The 15,838-nt window shown below is 37.0% G+C and overlaps 1 protein-coding gene across 2 annotated transcripts in view; it reads right to left on the reverse strand.

Annotated features, from left to right (window-relative positions):
* LOC150077087 (protein Churchill-like) overlaps positions 1-6,331 on the reverse strand; it is an 86,806-nt gene extending 80,475 nt beyond the window's left edge. Inside the window, exon 1 of one of the 2 annotated variants that reach the window (XM_090386477.1) lies at positions 6,129-6,331. In XM_090386477.1, coding sequence (XP_090242603.1) covers positions 6,129-6,167 — 39 coding nt within the window. In that variant the 5' untranslated portion in view covers positions 6,168-6,331. The remainder of the gene's footprint in view (positions 1-6,128) is intronic. The other variant, XM_090386476.1, reaches the window with a different exon arrangement.
* Positions 6,332-15,838: the final 9,507 nt, after the last annotated feature.

Below are 15,838 nucleotides of genomic sequence, written 5' to 3' on the forward strand. Positions count from 1 at the left end.
TCATTTTTTATCTTTCCTTCATCTATATCAAGTGTGCATCTTACCATTCTGTGATCACTTCCAACATTTACCTTATTCAGGACGGTAACATCATTTACGATATATCTTCTGTTAGTGAGTATGAAGTTGATTTCATTAGTTGTTAATCCATTTGGACTCTTCCATGTCCACTTTCTGTTCAACGTTTTCTTGAAAAAAGTGTTCATTACTGACAATTCTTGAGATTCTGCAAATTGCACAAGTCTTTCACCTCTTCCATTTCTTTCACCAATTCCAAAATTTCCTATAGTTCCCCCTTCTGCACTGTTTTGTCTTTTTCCAACCTTAGCATTGAAGTTCCCCCTAATAATAGTATAGTGGGTTAAGAAACACTCAGTATATACCTTAGTCAGAAATGGCATTTTTTCCATTTTGGCTTCATGACCCATTAAATGGGTCTGGGAAAAAAAATGCAAGAAAATGGTAACCTTTCCATTTTGTTATTATTATGGTTTAGGGTTCATAATAATAATAAAGTTGGTGGCTCCTTGTATTAATTTTTGTTTTAACACTGCAACAGCTAGTGTGTTAAACCAATTTTCTGTTACTGGGGATGCAAACTGATCACTGTAACACTCTAATTTGGCAATAGGGCTGTTTCAGATTAGTGCCAAGATAACTCACGACACAAGAATCATTTTTGTCTGTAAGTTGCATGTAATCTAAGGTCAGTTTGCAGGAAAAAAAAACAAACAAACAAATAATTTCGGGGAAAAAAATCCTACAACTCCACCTGAGAGAAACCAGCTCATTCACGGAGCTATGGCTAGTGGATATTTATAAACAGAGATACGAACAAAAATGAAATAGCTATTTATGATTTTCAGTTTTTTAAATGGTTTTTGTAATGGCTAACTTGGGCAGCTAACAGCCCAGGCATGAGTCTGAACATCTGCACTTGTAAAACCCTCAATAAGGTATTACAGGTGTATTAACTGCCAATGCAATGTAAAGACTATGAAGCATCAGTATATGACATCTGTAAATGTGTATTATACTTTGATCTATTTGCTGGACAAAATAACCTGAGTTTCCAGGAATATATAACCCTTGCCTGAAACCAATTAACAGATTAACCAATTCTTCCTCTTGCTCAGGTTACCCACCTGAGGGGATATAAATTCAAATTGAGGAAAGACAGTTGTAGAATAGATGCGACGAAATTTGCCTTTAGCCAGCAGGTGGTTGATAGTTGGAACAAACTTCCATCTGTTGTAGTGGAGATCAGCAACTGAAATAAGTTCAAGGCAGAACTAGACAAACATTTGGAGTGGATGGATGGGTGAAATGGGAAGGTTTTTTTTTTTTTTTTGGCTGATGCTATATATACTTGCTTCCTTGCATCATATGCTTCTACTAATGCTAATACTAATTAACCAATTAATTTCACCCATGCTGTGAAAACAGCCCTAAAAAATTCATCACAATATTTATGGGATTTGAACTCTGGAATTTTCCATCCAGTGTGAGAGGACAGTGATTATAATCACTGTCTACCCACAAGAAAAACATGTTTGAATACTGTTTCTTTGTTTTATTTTTGTATCAATGCAACTATGGCTATTAAGTGTCAGCATACTATATGTTTGAAAACTGCTTGTATTCTCTCACTGGTCCACCTATTTTTCTGGATGAAAAGCCTGGATTTTCAGGAGGGAAAAGGGTAAGGAGAATACCTGTTGCTCCTGGGGACTGACTAGTTTATATCATGCTATGAAAAAAAGCTCATAAAAATTCTTGGTTCTTGATAGGATTAAAAACCAAGCCATTTCCACATGGTATGGAAAGATAGCAATCATAACCACTGTGCTATCTGTGGAGGGGTGGATCACATTCTAAGCTGAGATCATCATTATTATTATTATTATTAGTCATATGGTACAAGGAAACCTGAAGCTTATGCTGCACCAGCCAAAAAAAAAAAAAAAATTCCCGAGTTACCCCCCTGAGAAAGAAAGAAAGAGAGAAGTACAAAGGAATCACCAAGAAAGAGAAGAATGATGATATCCAGCTCAGGACCCTGGGTTTGCCAAGCCCATGGCAAGGTGTGAATTTGAGGTGCATCTCTATTATAGCTCAACTCTGATGAAAGAAAGTAAGAAGATTTATTTGCTACTGTTTTCACATAGGCTATTTTGTTAAGCAAAATGAATCTGGTTTTTCCGATGTTTTTTAAAAAAGAGATCCTTGAATATACTAGCCTTCCATCACTCGCGTGGCATCTGTGAGATACCTCTTTTTTGTTTTAACAATAAAAAATTAATATTTAGCTTTTTTCCTGAATTGAAAATGGTGCTCTATTATTTATGATCTGCTTCAATTGAAAATATCAAATGAAAATAAATGAGAAACTGATAATAATAATAAAAGATTTTATTTTATAATGTTTTTTTTAGAATTCTAAAAGTCACTCATCTTGTAACATTGTTTAATCTTGCTCTGTGGCAAGATTAAACAACGTTGCTGGCATCTCAGAGATGTCGTGTGGAATTGCTTAGAAGGAGGTAGCAGTTTTTGCTCACCTGGCATCTGTTAAATGCCAAGAAAAAATTTAATGTTTCATAATTCATAGTAGAGGCAACCCCCTGTATAACACGGTACTTTTACAACACGGTTTCTCTAACACGATTGATAAATTGTGGCAATCCTCGCACAACACGGTACTTATATAACACGGTTTCGCTCTAACATGGTTAGAGAATTTTGGTAAACCTGGCATAACAGGGTGTTTTTGAGCTTTTGTGTGGGGAAAACCCTGCTATTATGTTGGAAGTAATTTTTCAACGTTTCCACTCACTGTTGACTCGCTAGTCAAAAAAAAATTATTGAGAAATCCCTGTATTTTATTTTGTTCGGAAATTCCCATGTTACGTTCTGTGCTATTAAACTTGTACTTGTTGAACTTGTGGAAAAATCTAGATTTCAAAGTTTTATTACTATTGGATAGCACACCAAGCCATCCAAAAAGATTTAAGTCATCCAAACGTTACAGTTATGTTCCTACCACCACAGTTGTACTAGGTTAATACAACTTCTTTCATTAGATCTTCTTTCATTATATCCACCTTTAAAACTCATTCCATCAGAAAATTGTTACAATGGATTTTGGAAAAAATTGATTCCGAATCTATTGAAGTAATGGAGGCATGGAAACATTTCTCAATTGTGGACTATATCTAGCTTTATCGCTCAAAGAAGTAAAACCATAAAAATTAAATGCGTGTGGAAAAATGTATGGCCAGAGTCAGTTCATTTAGGAAATATGATCGAACGGGCAGGAAGTGGAATCGGTGCAATAGTAGAACTTGCTACATTGGTAGGAGGGGTAGGTTTTGATGATATGACTACTGAAGCCCTCGTGGGTAGCAGAGTTGATAGAATTGCCCTCCTCTCCACATCGGCTGGAAAAGACCTGAACTCAAATCCCGTCGATGAAGGGAGGAATTTTTATGGGTCTTTTTCACAATGTGGCTGAGTTAGTCGGGCTCGGGTAGAATGGTTTTTTTTCTATTTGGAAACTCTGGTTTTTCGTCCAGCAAAACAGAAAATCGACCTAAGGACACATGCAATTTATAGATAATATACACAGAGTAACATGGCCTTAGTCGCCGATGCTCCTAAAAAAATATATGATTACTGAAGACGTTAAGAATTACTGGTAGAAAAAGAGCCAGCATAGTAGATTTGGTGCAAATGGCATCAGAGGTAAAATCAAATCAATTCAGATGATGATCAATAAGAGAATTGCAGATGGCAGAAAGGCTATCGGCATGTTAAATTCTGTTCTGTGGAGCAAAAATATCCTAAATAAAACAAAGAAACTTATATTTCAAACGATTGTACAAAGTCTTCTATTGTATGGAGCGGAAACCTGGACATTGAATAGGCGAGCGGAAAACAAATTGCTCTCCACAGAAATGGATTTTTGGAGACGCTCAGCAGAAACTTCTAGAAGAGACAGAAAATGGAATGAAGACATAAGGGAAAAAATGGAAGTGAAAAAGACTATTATTGACACCATCAAAGAAAAGCATCTAACATGGTATGGACATGTAAAACGGATGCAAGAAAACAGATATCCAAAGGCTATCCTGGAAGAAGAAGACCTAGGAGGACATAGATGGATGGAGTACGGGAGTGCACGACAGCCCGAGGCTTAACCGACCAAGACACCCAGAACTGCACTTTATGGCGGGAAAAAATTCCTAACAAGAAATAACTTGTAGGAGGCTGAGGTAACCCATTGTAAATGGAAACACTCCTCTTGAAGAATGAAGAAGAGATGATGATATCACAGATTAACATTCTAAACTTCCAAATTTTACACTAAAAAGCATAGGGGAAGGCATAAAGTTTGCCGAGCAATTAGAATCTTATTTTTTGAATGCAGATTCTTGAATGAAAGAAGCCCAAAGTTCAAAAGGGAGCTTCAAAAATGCTTAGTTCCATATGATGAAATTCTCAAAGATTTATCAAGCAAAAGCAAACAAACCCGAATTACTGATTTTTTAAAGAGAGCAGAAGATACACGAAATCTATAATGGTGTATTCTTGTTAACATTTTGTTAACGAAATAGCATATTTTTGTTAGCTTTTAGAACATAACCCCCCTTTTTGTACTTTCTTTTAGTCCCGTATAACACAATTTCACACAACACGACATTTTACAGGAACCTAATAACCGTGTTATACGAAGGTTACCTGTATACTGAAATGAAAGCAGAAAATAACGTATAACCAGTCAGACAATACTGGTTGTCAAAAGTTGGATTTTATTTACAAATTTAACCTTCCTCTGTTAGCATGGCATCTGACAAACACCACTTTTTTTTTTTAAATATTGAAAAAAAAAATTTAAATCCTTTTGAGTGTGCATCTTTCCCAATCAATATTCTCTAACTGGTTATAGAGTATTTTCTGTTTTCATTTTGATATACTGTGAATTGATAAATTAAATTTTTGTTTGACATGTAACAAAACATCTACCCTTCTTCTAGGAAACTCCCATTCCCATGTAGTATTTTTGAGATGCCAGTGATAAGTTTTGTTTGTTTGTTTGTTATTTGGTCTTAGGAGCATTAGCAACTAAGGCCATATTGCTCCGGGATATGTGGTGGTCATACCTTGACCTTTCCGAATCCTCCGTACTTGGTGATGACGGGCTCGAACCCCAGTCTAATCAAGAAGCGTGTGCTACGCACTGCTGCTCCTTCCCACTTGGCCCAGTGATAAGTGTTATCTTGCCATAAAGCTTTAATTTCACTTACTAAATGTGAACAAGTGTCAAAAATGAAGATGTTCATGTTGCATCTGCCAGACTCTATGCCAGCATCTGAGTTTCAATCTGGGGAGGGGGGGAGTGGTTGTGATCTTGAAAATTCAAAAAATATATGACAAAAACTTTATTACTGGTTTCCTCTTATATTTTTGGCCTAGTATATTTTAATCGGCTTTAGCAAATCATAATTAACAGATAACCATTTAAAGTAGAGCACCCAAAAATAATTTTTTATAATTAAAACGAAACGGGGAAAGGGGGGAGTGCCAAGTTAGTGTCCTTGTTGCAATTGAGGGTGTTAAAAAAATAATAATAAATAACAGAAATATTTTAAAAAGTGGCATCTGTCAGATCCCAAACCAGTAGCTAATGGGTAATTATGGTATAATCCCATTCAATTTATGTTTACATACTATTCTAGGCATAACTAATACATAAATAAAGTACAGCTGTCAAGCTGTACTTTATTATATTAAATTTAATATAATAAAAATTATTGGCTAAGTTCTAGCAGTATGCTTTTTTTCTTTTACAAGGTCGAACTTCGACCTTGCAAGTACTCTGAATTTTTGCAGCTCAAGGCAAACCGAAAGCTCCCAACCCATTAAATTGCATAAATTACTGGTACGCCTAAAACCGCCATTGGAAAAACTAGTGATGTTTCTCTAGTCCTCTCTCCACATGTACCGAACTTCGACTTGCATCACGATTCGATAAACATCCATCACTGCAGTGTCTTAATTTAAACATCCGAAAGTAGTTGATTTTTAAGATTTTTATAGAGTACTGTAGATTTTTAGAGATAACTTACACGGTCAGGAAACTCCACTTTGACACAACCTTTACACATTATTTTTGAACAAAATTTTATTCATTACAATTTAAATATTAATCTTTATTACAGTGTTGTGTGATGACACAGAATTTCAGGATAATAATGTAGCTATGAGCAAAATCTACTCTTTCTACTTGTTACTATGCTACTACTCCAAGTTACAACATTTATAACGCGCGCACCTTAACATTAAACAGACATTACAATTTTTTTTCTCACTAAGAACAGCAGCGCTCTCTATGTTCAAATCGTATATTGTTGGGTGGGCAATAATTGCACAATTCCATAATTTTGTGGTAAATAAATACAGAAATACAGTATCAATGGAATAAAACCAGTTTCCTGAATAAATAAAAGAAAATCAAGTTACTGAAATTTAAACGACTAATAGCAACTCAGGGCCATTTCTTAGGGGAAAGGAGGCAGCGCAAGCAATATACCCGGGCTTGTGATTTGAAATAATCCCAAATCCAAATTCTTCTCTCCTCCTCCTCCTCCCTCAGTCGCAGAAAGGACAACCGGGTGGCCTCGATGTTTATTCTTGCGTCTAGGCTTCCCACATTGTAGGACTGGCCCTGTAGCACTTATTTAATGTAAAACTTATCAAAAATTTCTAATGTAAACTAATTTATTTATTTATTAAATATAATTTTAACTAAATGGACTGGGTTGCTTTGAACTTGCTCAGAGGCAACCAAAGTCATTAAGCATTGATATACCGGGTAGTTATAAAATAAGTTGCCCTATTCAGGAGACCCTAGTGTCAAAACGGTTACAGTTAGCACTGTGAAAATAGGTAGGTATGTCATTTAGAGTATGGGGAAACGATTTGTAGAAGGAAAAAAAAAAAAAAAGTTCAAATTTCCGCCACCAGGAGAGAAACGGCGCTGCACATATGTAAAAGTTGTCATTTACTTCAAGAAACGCTGCTTAATGTAAATGACATCCTGTTGGATAAAAGCAGAAAGGTCAATGCAACCGTCAATAACCATTATGGCTCTTACAAAAAAGGAACGTGCTCTTTTAGTAAAACTGTTCTACCAGAATAATAGTAAGGCTAATTCAGCACTACGTGAATATTGGAAACTTAAAGGTTTGCGTAAAGGACCTTTGACGTCAGTGGGGCTTCGAAAAATAATAAAGAAATTTGAAGCGACCGGGGAGTTAGGTGTAGTTCCAGGCAGGGGACGACTACGAATCGGAATGGAGGTAGTAGATGAAGTGAGGGTTGCAATGGTCAGAATGCAAAACACTACCAGTCAGCAGTGCCTGCCAGAGGTGTGTCAAGAGACTTGAACCTTCCTTGGTCTACTGTACATAAATTGCTTCGAATAATTTTATGCTGTACAAGATCCACATATTGCAAGAACTAAAGTCTTGTGATCAGCAACAACGAATAGACTTTGCTCTACAAGTTGGTATGGAACTTGACCATACATAACCTCCAATGATCTTGTGGTCTTATGAGGCATATTTCACTCTTCGTGTGGCTGTAAATGCACAAAACTGCCGAATATGGGGAACTTCTCGTCCATCTGCTGTGCATGAAAGACCACTACAAAGTCCATACGTTACAGTATGGTGTGGGTTCACAGCAGAGTTTATAATCGGACCATTTTTATTTAAGAGTCTACACCTCATGCCTCCCCCCCCTAAGGTGTACGATAATTAGTGCACGGTACTGCATTCATCTAAGAGATCACATTATTCCCGCTCTGCAAGAAAGGCAATGCTTGGAGACCGTAGTGTTAATGCAAGATGGTTCCCGTCCCCACGTTGGTAGACAAGTGAAGTAACTGCTCCGTTCAACATTCGGAAATGATCCCGTCATTTCTACAGACTTTCCGCAGTTCTAGCCAGCCCGATCACAGATCTGAATCCCTGTGATTTCTGGCTATGGGGATACCAGAAAGACAGAGTTTACAATGGCGGGCAGCATACAGACGCTTGTCGATTTGAAAGCAAGCATTAAACAGCATGTAGCCAACATCTCCAATGAGATGCTACGTGAAACTGTCGCATGCAGTCCTCTGTTTTCAGAATGTCATCTCAAGTGAAGGAAAGCACGTAGAACAATATTTGTAGGTTTCTAAGTTCTGATATTAAATCTAATCCTAAGTTCCATCTCATGTTTACAATGCCAATTTCTCCCTTGGTGGCAGAAATTTGAACTTTTTTTCTATAAATCGCTTCCCATAACCTAAATGACATACCAATTTTCACAGCGCTATCTCTAACAGTTTTTACACTAGGGTCTCTTGAATAGGGAAACTTATTTTATAACCACCGGTAATATCGCCCTCGCGGTAGCACGATGGATATAATCACTGTCCTCCCTACACCAGGCGGAAAATGCCTGAGTTCGAACCCCGCCAACGTGGATAAGTTAGTCGGCCTCAGGCGAGAGTTGAATGTTTCTTTTCCTACTTTAAACTCGAGTTTTTCGTGAACCAAACAATACAAATTGACCACAGAATACAAACAATTTACATATATAAAATGCTGTTGCCTCATAGCCTTAGGTATCTATCCAGCTGACCTTTTTTATTTTTATTTAGTTATGTATTATATTTGGTTATTTTTTTTTAATTTTATTATTTGTTGTGCAAGGCAACCAGCAACTTTTTCCGCTGGCTTCTTTGCTCTATACGGTTAATACTAATGTATACAGAGAACGCGGAATACTCTTTTCTTTCTTTATTGGCTATTTTACATTTCATTATGATGACGTTCAGCTTACCTTGCAAATTATACGGAAATAAAAATGTGTTTTTTATAGTACAATACAGCATTTCCACCTGCTGCCATTAAAAGACTTATTCTTTGTTGCCATGACCACAAAAAAAGTAAAAAATTATCATATTAGGGTCACCCGAGATTTATCCATGTGTAGTATGTTTGCAAATTGCGTATGTTGCTAGCCGATTTGTCTGTTTTACTGGACGACCCACTGTGCTAGCTGCGAAAACTAAATACCCATAAAGGTCTTGAAATCATTTTTGACTCCAATATTGAATCTCTCATATCAAAATTTACTAAACTGTGGATTTTGAAACAAGAACTGCACCACGTCTAAAATGCTACCTCTATTACCAAGTTTTTATACTAAATTTCTTCATCAGTCCACTCTTTATGCTTCTCCCGTTTGATATTATACGATTTTCGGGAGCAACAGCGACTTAAGCCATGTTTTCATTCTAAATTGGGAGTTTTCTGTGGTCGATATGCACGTTTGATGTAAGAAAAATCGGAGTTTCTGGGAGAAAAAATCATGCAACCCTTGAAACCAATTAACTCAGCTAAGTAAAAAAAAAAGCCCATAAAAATTCTTCGCATCATTGACAGGATTTCACTCTTCACGGGCATTTTCTGTTGATATTTAAACAGATATTTGAAAAATTCTTGAGGACAAACCAAAAAGCTGAGGTTTGACATCACAAAATAGGCCATACTTTGTAGAAGTTTGTAATTGGAGTTTCTCTGTTATTTTCGAAATTTGTAAAACACTGTTCCTCCCTGATATTTTTTTCACTCTCACAAAATCACAAAAATTTCTGGAATCATAAGTAACACATACAAAGATAATGCAGTATTTCTTTTAATAAAATTTTTATTTTTATTTTAAACAAAGAACACAAGTTGACCAGAAGCTATTATCAGTGTCGGGAATACGCCTTAATCTTTTGACTGGTTATAGAAAGCACTTGACTAGCATGACTTCTCGGTATGTGGAATAGGTGGTAGTATACGTCTTACGTTTCACTTACATTGTGGAACGGTAATCCCTTTAACCCTTAATTTGCGCTTTCTAATTGCTTAAAATGCCTAAAGGCCGGAGATAGAAAAAAAGCATACAAAGTTAAGTCTCTCGTAATCATTCCGTTATATGAAAATTTTCTTCATTCTACAGAAACTTTTAAATGTAATTACCAAAAGCAATTCAAAAAATTCGCTATAAAGAAATTCGCTAAACACAGGTCCGACTGTAATTAAATCAAAAACGAAGCAATTTTAAAATATAGAACTGGTCGGATGCGCCCTTAAAATGCTGTACCTGGGGCTGGCGCCCTGCTCGCTCCACCCTAGTTCCGGCTCTGTGCGCTTTGTTACCCACGGTGGTCCCCCTGTTTCAAGAGGATTTGCTAACTCTCACTTTGAAAAACCTGAAGCCTTGGCGATCTCTTTTTTAACTGGGTTTTCTTTGGGATTGGGTTTAAGAAAGTTCAGGCAAAATCGCTGATGATTAAATGGTCAAAATATTCTACTCTAAAGTAGTCTGAGCGGGTAGCACAGTGGTATCGTCACCGTCCTGCCCCCACCGGGAGGAAAAAGGCCTGGGTTCGAATCCCGTTGATGACACGAGGAACTTTAATGGGCTTTTTTCACTGCGTGTCTGAGTTAGTCGGTCTCAGGTGTAGATAGCAAGGTTTTTTTCCACCAGAAACTCGGGTTTTTCGTCCAGCAAAACAGGCAAATCGACTATAGAACACACGCAAATTACGAACATAATGCACGGCAGATGAATTAAATTATCCGGGTGACCTAAAAATAATAGTTTGGCCTACTCTAAAGAACACCCTTACTAAAGTAAAATTATAAGGTTATTTAATTACAGATTAAACTGCCCTCAATTATAGTCAAATATTTAATTTCTCACCCAGCTGCTAGAATCAAACCAAAACTTATACCATTAAATGACATGCTAAGGAGGCGTGATAATCACTTTTACTTCTGTTTACTGAGGACTTTTAATGCACTGCAGATTGACCCTGAACACCTCCTTCAGAATAAAGTCGACTTCCAAGCAAATCTGGAGCTGATTTCTTATTTGTTTAAACATTAGATTTCATTCTCTTCTTTTCCAAACTATGTTTCAACCAAAAACGTTCAATTTCCTGAAGATGTAAATCAATAGCGTTATTGATATTGAATTAGCAAGCATATTTGCAGTTTTTTTTTCTGTGCTATTAATATTAATATGGAATAATTTATTTACACATGATAATATAGCGAATTATCTGGAAATGTCTTACAATCTTATATGGTCACACATCTCCATTAAGGATTACTCCAACTTCTAATCACTCCTGGCATAAGTACATCACAAATATAGCTTCCTCTGCATTAAAAAAAGAGGAGGTGGGGGTTTCTTTTTCGTTCTCGGAATTTCTTTTCTTCTAAACTACTATTCACTCTACTGAAATCTCAAATCTGTTCCATGGTGAAATATTGTTCCAACAACTGGAGTCGAGCCCCCAAAACCTCTCTCAAGCTTCTGGGCTCCATTCAAAAGAGGACAGCCAGGTTAATTAATAACTTACCACTTACAAAAATCCGTGAAACGTAAACCAGTAGTGCTATCCATCAATGAAAAATACTGATTATAAAAACTGGAGAAAGGCATTAATGGAACCAGTTTGACTACCAAATATGGAGTAGAGAAATCAAACCGGCTCCAACTTTTCAGATTCCAACAACTTGATTATCTGCATTTATAACTTTTGAACTGTTTATAATGGCAATTTAAAACTAATAAACTTAGCTTTTTGCACGGTATCTAAGGGATGTAAAGTTAGTGTATCATATTTGTAAAAGAAATATATTCTGCGAAGTACTTGTTTTATTTAATAAAAATTCTGAAGACCGACTAACTCGGCCACTGAATAAAAAGCGCATATCATTCAATATTATGTATTAAATATTATTACTATTTTGATTTAAATTTGTTCAAAATATACTGTGCTATGGGGCACACAAAAATAATATAACTCTACAATGGGTCAGTAATTAAAATGTTTGAGTTAATATTTTTCCGCCACACGCAAATATTTCGGAAAATCGTCACAAATTTTTTTAAAATAATTTGCGAAAAATGCTATTGCATTTTCATTCCTACAAGGTTTTCTAGTACGATCACAAACAGAAACCTGTAGCCAAGTGATCACAAATTTTTATTACTGACGAAAAGGCCTAGAACTGATTCAAAAAAATCTGGAACTCTATACAAAAGCGTTCACTTTTAGATCAATATTTTTATATTGTCTTCACTTTTTGTTCGTTTTATTATAAAAACACACTACACGAATGGCTATTTTGATAAATTAATAAATACAAAATCAGAAAAATTGTGTTTCCCTTTTTCTAAATTTGGGGAGCTTTTTACTTGATGTCAGTTTCGAAATCAGCGTAGCAAATTTCAAAAAATGTCAGAAACCTAATTCCACATATTTCACTTTACAGCATATGTAATCGAGCACTGCAACATAAACGCACTGCATCAAATTCTACAGTCAGTGCGTTTCTTGGAAACAAAATATGTCTTCGTGGGTAGCACAGTTGGCATAATCACCATCCTCCCCCACACCGAGTGGAAAAGACCTGCGTTGGAGTCCCGTTTTTTTTATGTAAACCCCAAACACGAGAGGTATTAGAACCTATAGTACTTAGTACCGTTCTTGGGTTGGAGGTTGAGAAGACGAAAGAAGATATTTGTTGACATTATACTCGAACTTCTGTAGATTGTAATTTTCAGGAAATACGTATGAAGGAAGGTTGTTCCAGAAAACGGCAGTTGAATGAATAAACGAGGAAAATGAAAAGTTGGTTCTGTGAGTTTAAAGTTGGACAGTAAATGGATGCTGGCTGGTGGCGGCACGTGTTCGGACTGTTTTGAAAGAGAGAGCGGGAATTACAGAAGCCAATTCAGAAGAACAGTGCCCATGGAAGTATCTGTGGAAGAGGCATGCAGCAGAAACAGTACGTCTATGAGACAGCGAGTGGAGAGACTCTGTTAGAGATGAATCATTAATTAACCTAACTGCCCTCTTCTGAATGGAATCAAGAAGCCTGAGAGAGGTTTCGGGGGCACCACCCCAGATGTGGGAACAATATTCCATGGTAGGGCGGATTTGCGATTTATACAGAGTGAGCAGCTGTTTGCAAGAAAAGTAACGCTGAGAGCGAAAGAGAAAACCAAGTTTTTTAGATGCAGAGGAAGCAATATTTGTAATGTGCTTGTGCCAAGAGAGATTAGAAGTGAGGGTAATCCCCAAAAGAGATATATCATTTTGCCTAGAAATCGGAGTGTCACTAAAGATAAGCATAGGAGTAGAAGAATCCTTTTTGCGAGATATAAGACAAGACTGAGTTTTAGAAGGGTTGAAATCAACTAAGTTGTCTTTGCCCCACTGGACAATTACCTGAAGATCAACATTTAAGGAATTGGTAGCAGATTTTCGAGAAGTTGAAGCTGATTGAGCTGGACAAGGTTTCTCAAAATGGAAAGTGGAATGCAATGTGCTATCATCGGCAAAACTATGGATAGGATTTCCAGTCAATGGAAGAAGGTCATTAATATACAAGAGGAAAAGAGTGGGGGGAAAGAACTGAACCTTGGGGGACACCGGCATTAGTGGAGAAGTTAGAAGAGACTCTGTGAAGAGACCATCTACCATCACCCTCAGTGAGCGATCAGAGAGAAAACTGGATAACCAATTACTAAAAACAGTTGGCAAACCATAAGATGGGAGCTTGTTTATAAGACCTTTATGCCAAACACGATCAAAAGCCTTTGAGATGTGAAGAGCAACTACTTGTGTTTCACCGGACCTTTCCATTGAATTAGTCCATAAATGGGTTACATAAGCCAGAATATCCAGTGGATCGACACTAACAGAATCCATACTGGCGATCGTTGATCAGACGGAAGGTTTCTAGGTAGTTTAAGAGTTTTTATTATTATTATTATTATTATTAATATCCATATGATGCAAGGAAGCCTGAGGCTTATGCTGCACCAGGAAAAAAAAAAAAAAAAAAAGTTCCCGAGTAACCCAGAGAGAGAGAGAGAGAGAGAGAGAGTTAAAAGTAGAAGGGAATCACCAAGAAAGAGAAGAATGATGATACCCGGCTCAGGACCCTGGGTGTGCCAAGCCTTGGCGGTTAATTGATTTCTCCATTACTTTAGAAAGAGAAAAAGTAATTGGATGGGAGGGATTTGTCACCCTTTTTAGGAACTGGCTGGATATGAGCAAATTTCCAAGCAGAAGGAAAAACACCTTTCGAATAAGGAAGTGAAAAAAGGCGGCAAAGAACAGGAGCACAGGTTTTGAGAACAAGTGGAGAAATACCATCGGAACCTGGAGCTTTCTTAGCATCAAGATTCGTCAAAATCCTTCTGACATCCTATTGACGGAAGACCACAGGAGGCATTGAATGGAGCGTTTTGGGAATGGTGGGGGGTGTTTTACCAAGATCATTAATACATGAGTTGGAAGAAAAATGGGATGCTAGCAGGTCAGCTTTATCCTTGGCTGAAGTGACAACATAACCATCAGGTTTGGACAGAGGTGGGAGCAGAGATCGGCAAAAGTCGACCTCAGAACACACCCAATTTTACAGACAATATCCACAGAGTAACATGGCCTTAGGTGCCGAGCTCCTTTAACCCAACCAAAATAGCAACAACAATACGACGGAATAAATAAAATACAATATTAGTTTCAGTTAAATAACCTGAAAAAAATGATAACAAAATGTAATGAAAACCATGTTTACTGTCCGGTGTCCATTCCCCTTCTGATGAGTCAATTTTTTTTTTTTTTATTTCGTATGATGTGATCCACACACGAAGGAACCAGTTTATTCTTGCTTCCTTCGTGTATCGTGGCCGGGATATCCAACCAACCGGTTGGTTCGGCACCATCGTGATATCCAGCCCGAAGCGGGAATCGAACCCGCGACCTTTGGGTTGCTAGGGGGGGCACTTTACCTACCCGGCTAGCCCGGTCGGCGATGAGTCAATAATACTGAAACAGCAGTCGGGGCATTGACATCATAATTGTTGCGAAAGATTAATACAGTCCTGTAATTTGTTTGAATCCAACAATATGTTTGAATATATTGTTGCGTATAAAAATTATTTTCATTGTTACCGTTTTATATAAATAAAACACATTGATGATTTTTCTTAGTACAGAAACTTCTGCGAAAGAAATTTTTGAATTAGCTGTGATTATAATGATGAAAGTATATTAGGAATGGCACAGGAATCAATCATTTAACTCTTAATAATACGGAAATGATTAATTCTTAACTGTATTCAGAAGGTCAAGCTTAGTTGTCCAATTTCTGAAGTATTCCTTTTTTATTTATTTGGACGTTTGAAATGAGTAATTAGATACCACAGAGCGAAGTTCCCTCCCTCTCCCACCGGGAAATTTCCGGTTTTTGACTTAGTGGCTATAATCAAAGTTTACTTTAAGCATGGCCACTTAGGACAGTCTTCCGGAGGAGTCCCCGGCGATAGAGAGCGGAAACAGTAGGAATATTATTTCCCCACACCCCGAAAAGGGGGTCTTACTATGTACCAAGCTGAGGGGATTTCCACTAATCTAAAAACAATCCTGGTAATAATCAAGTAGTAGTATTGAACGCATTTGTCCATCGCTCATAATTAGAAATGGATTTATTTAATTTCTGCATTTTAACTGGCGCGGTGTGGAGAGGGGTATCTACGCAGTCATCAGGCGTGCTTTGAACAGGAAATGTTTATTGTCCATCAAGCAGATCCTGTATTTCTTAATACGATTTTACTGTATTTCTTAATATGTTTTACTGTATTTCTTAATACGATTTACTGTATTTCTGTGAATGCTGATCAAAAAACATTACAGCGAATCCACTAA

Source organism: Mastigoproctus giganteus, chromosome 12 (genome assembly GCF_048544385.1).
Source record: "Mastigoproctus giganteus isolate SK-2022 chromosome 12, ASM4854438v1, whole genome shotgun sequence".
NCBI classification, from domain to species: domain Eukaryota; kingdom Metazoa; phylum Arthropoda; class Arachnida; order Uropygi; family Thelyphonidae; genus Mastigoproctus; species Mastigoproctus giganteus.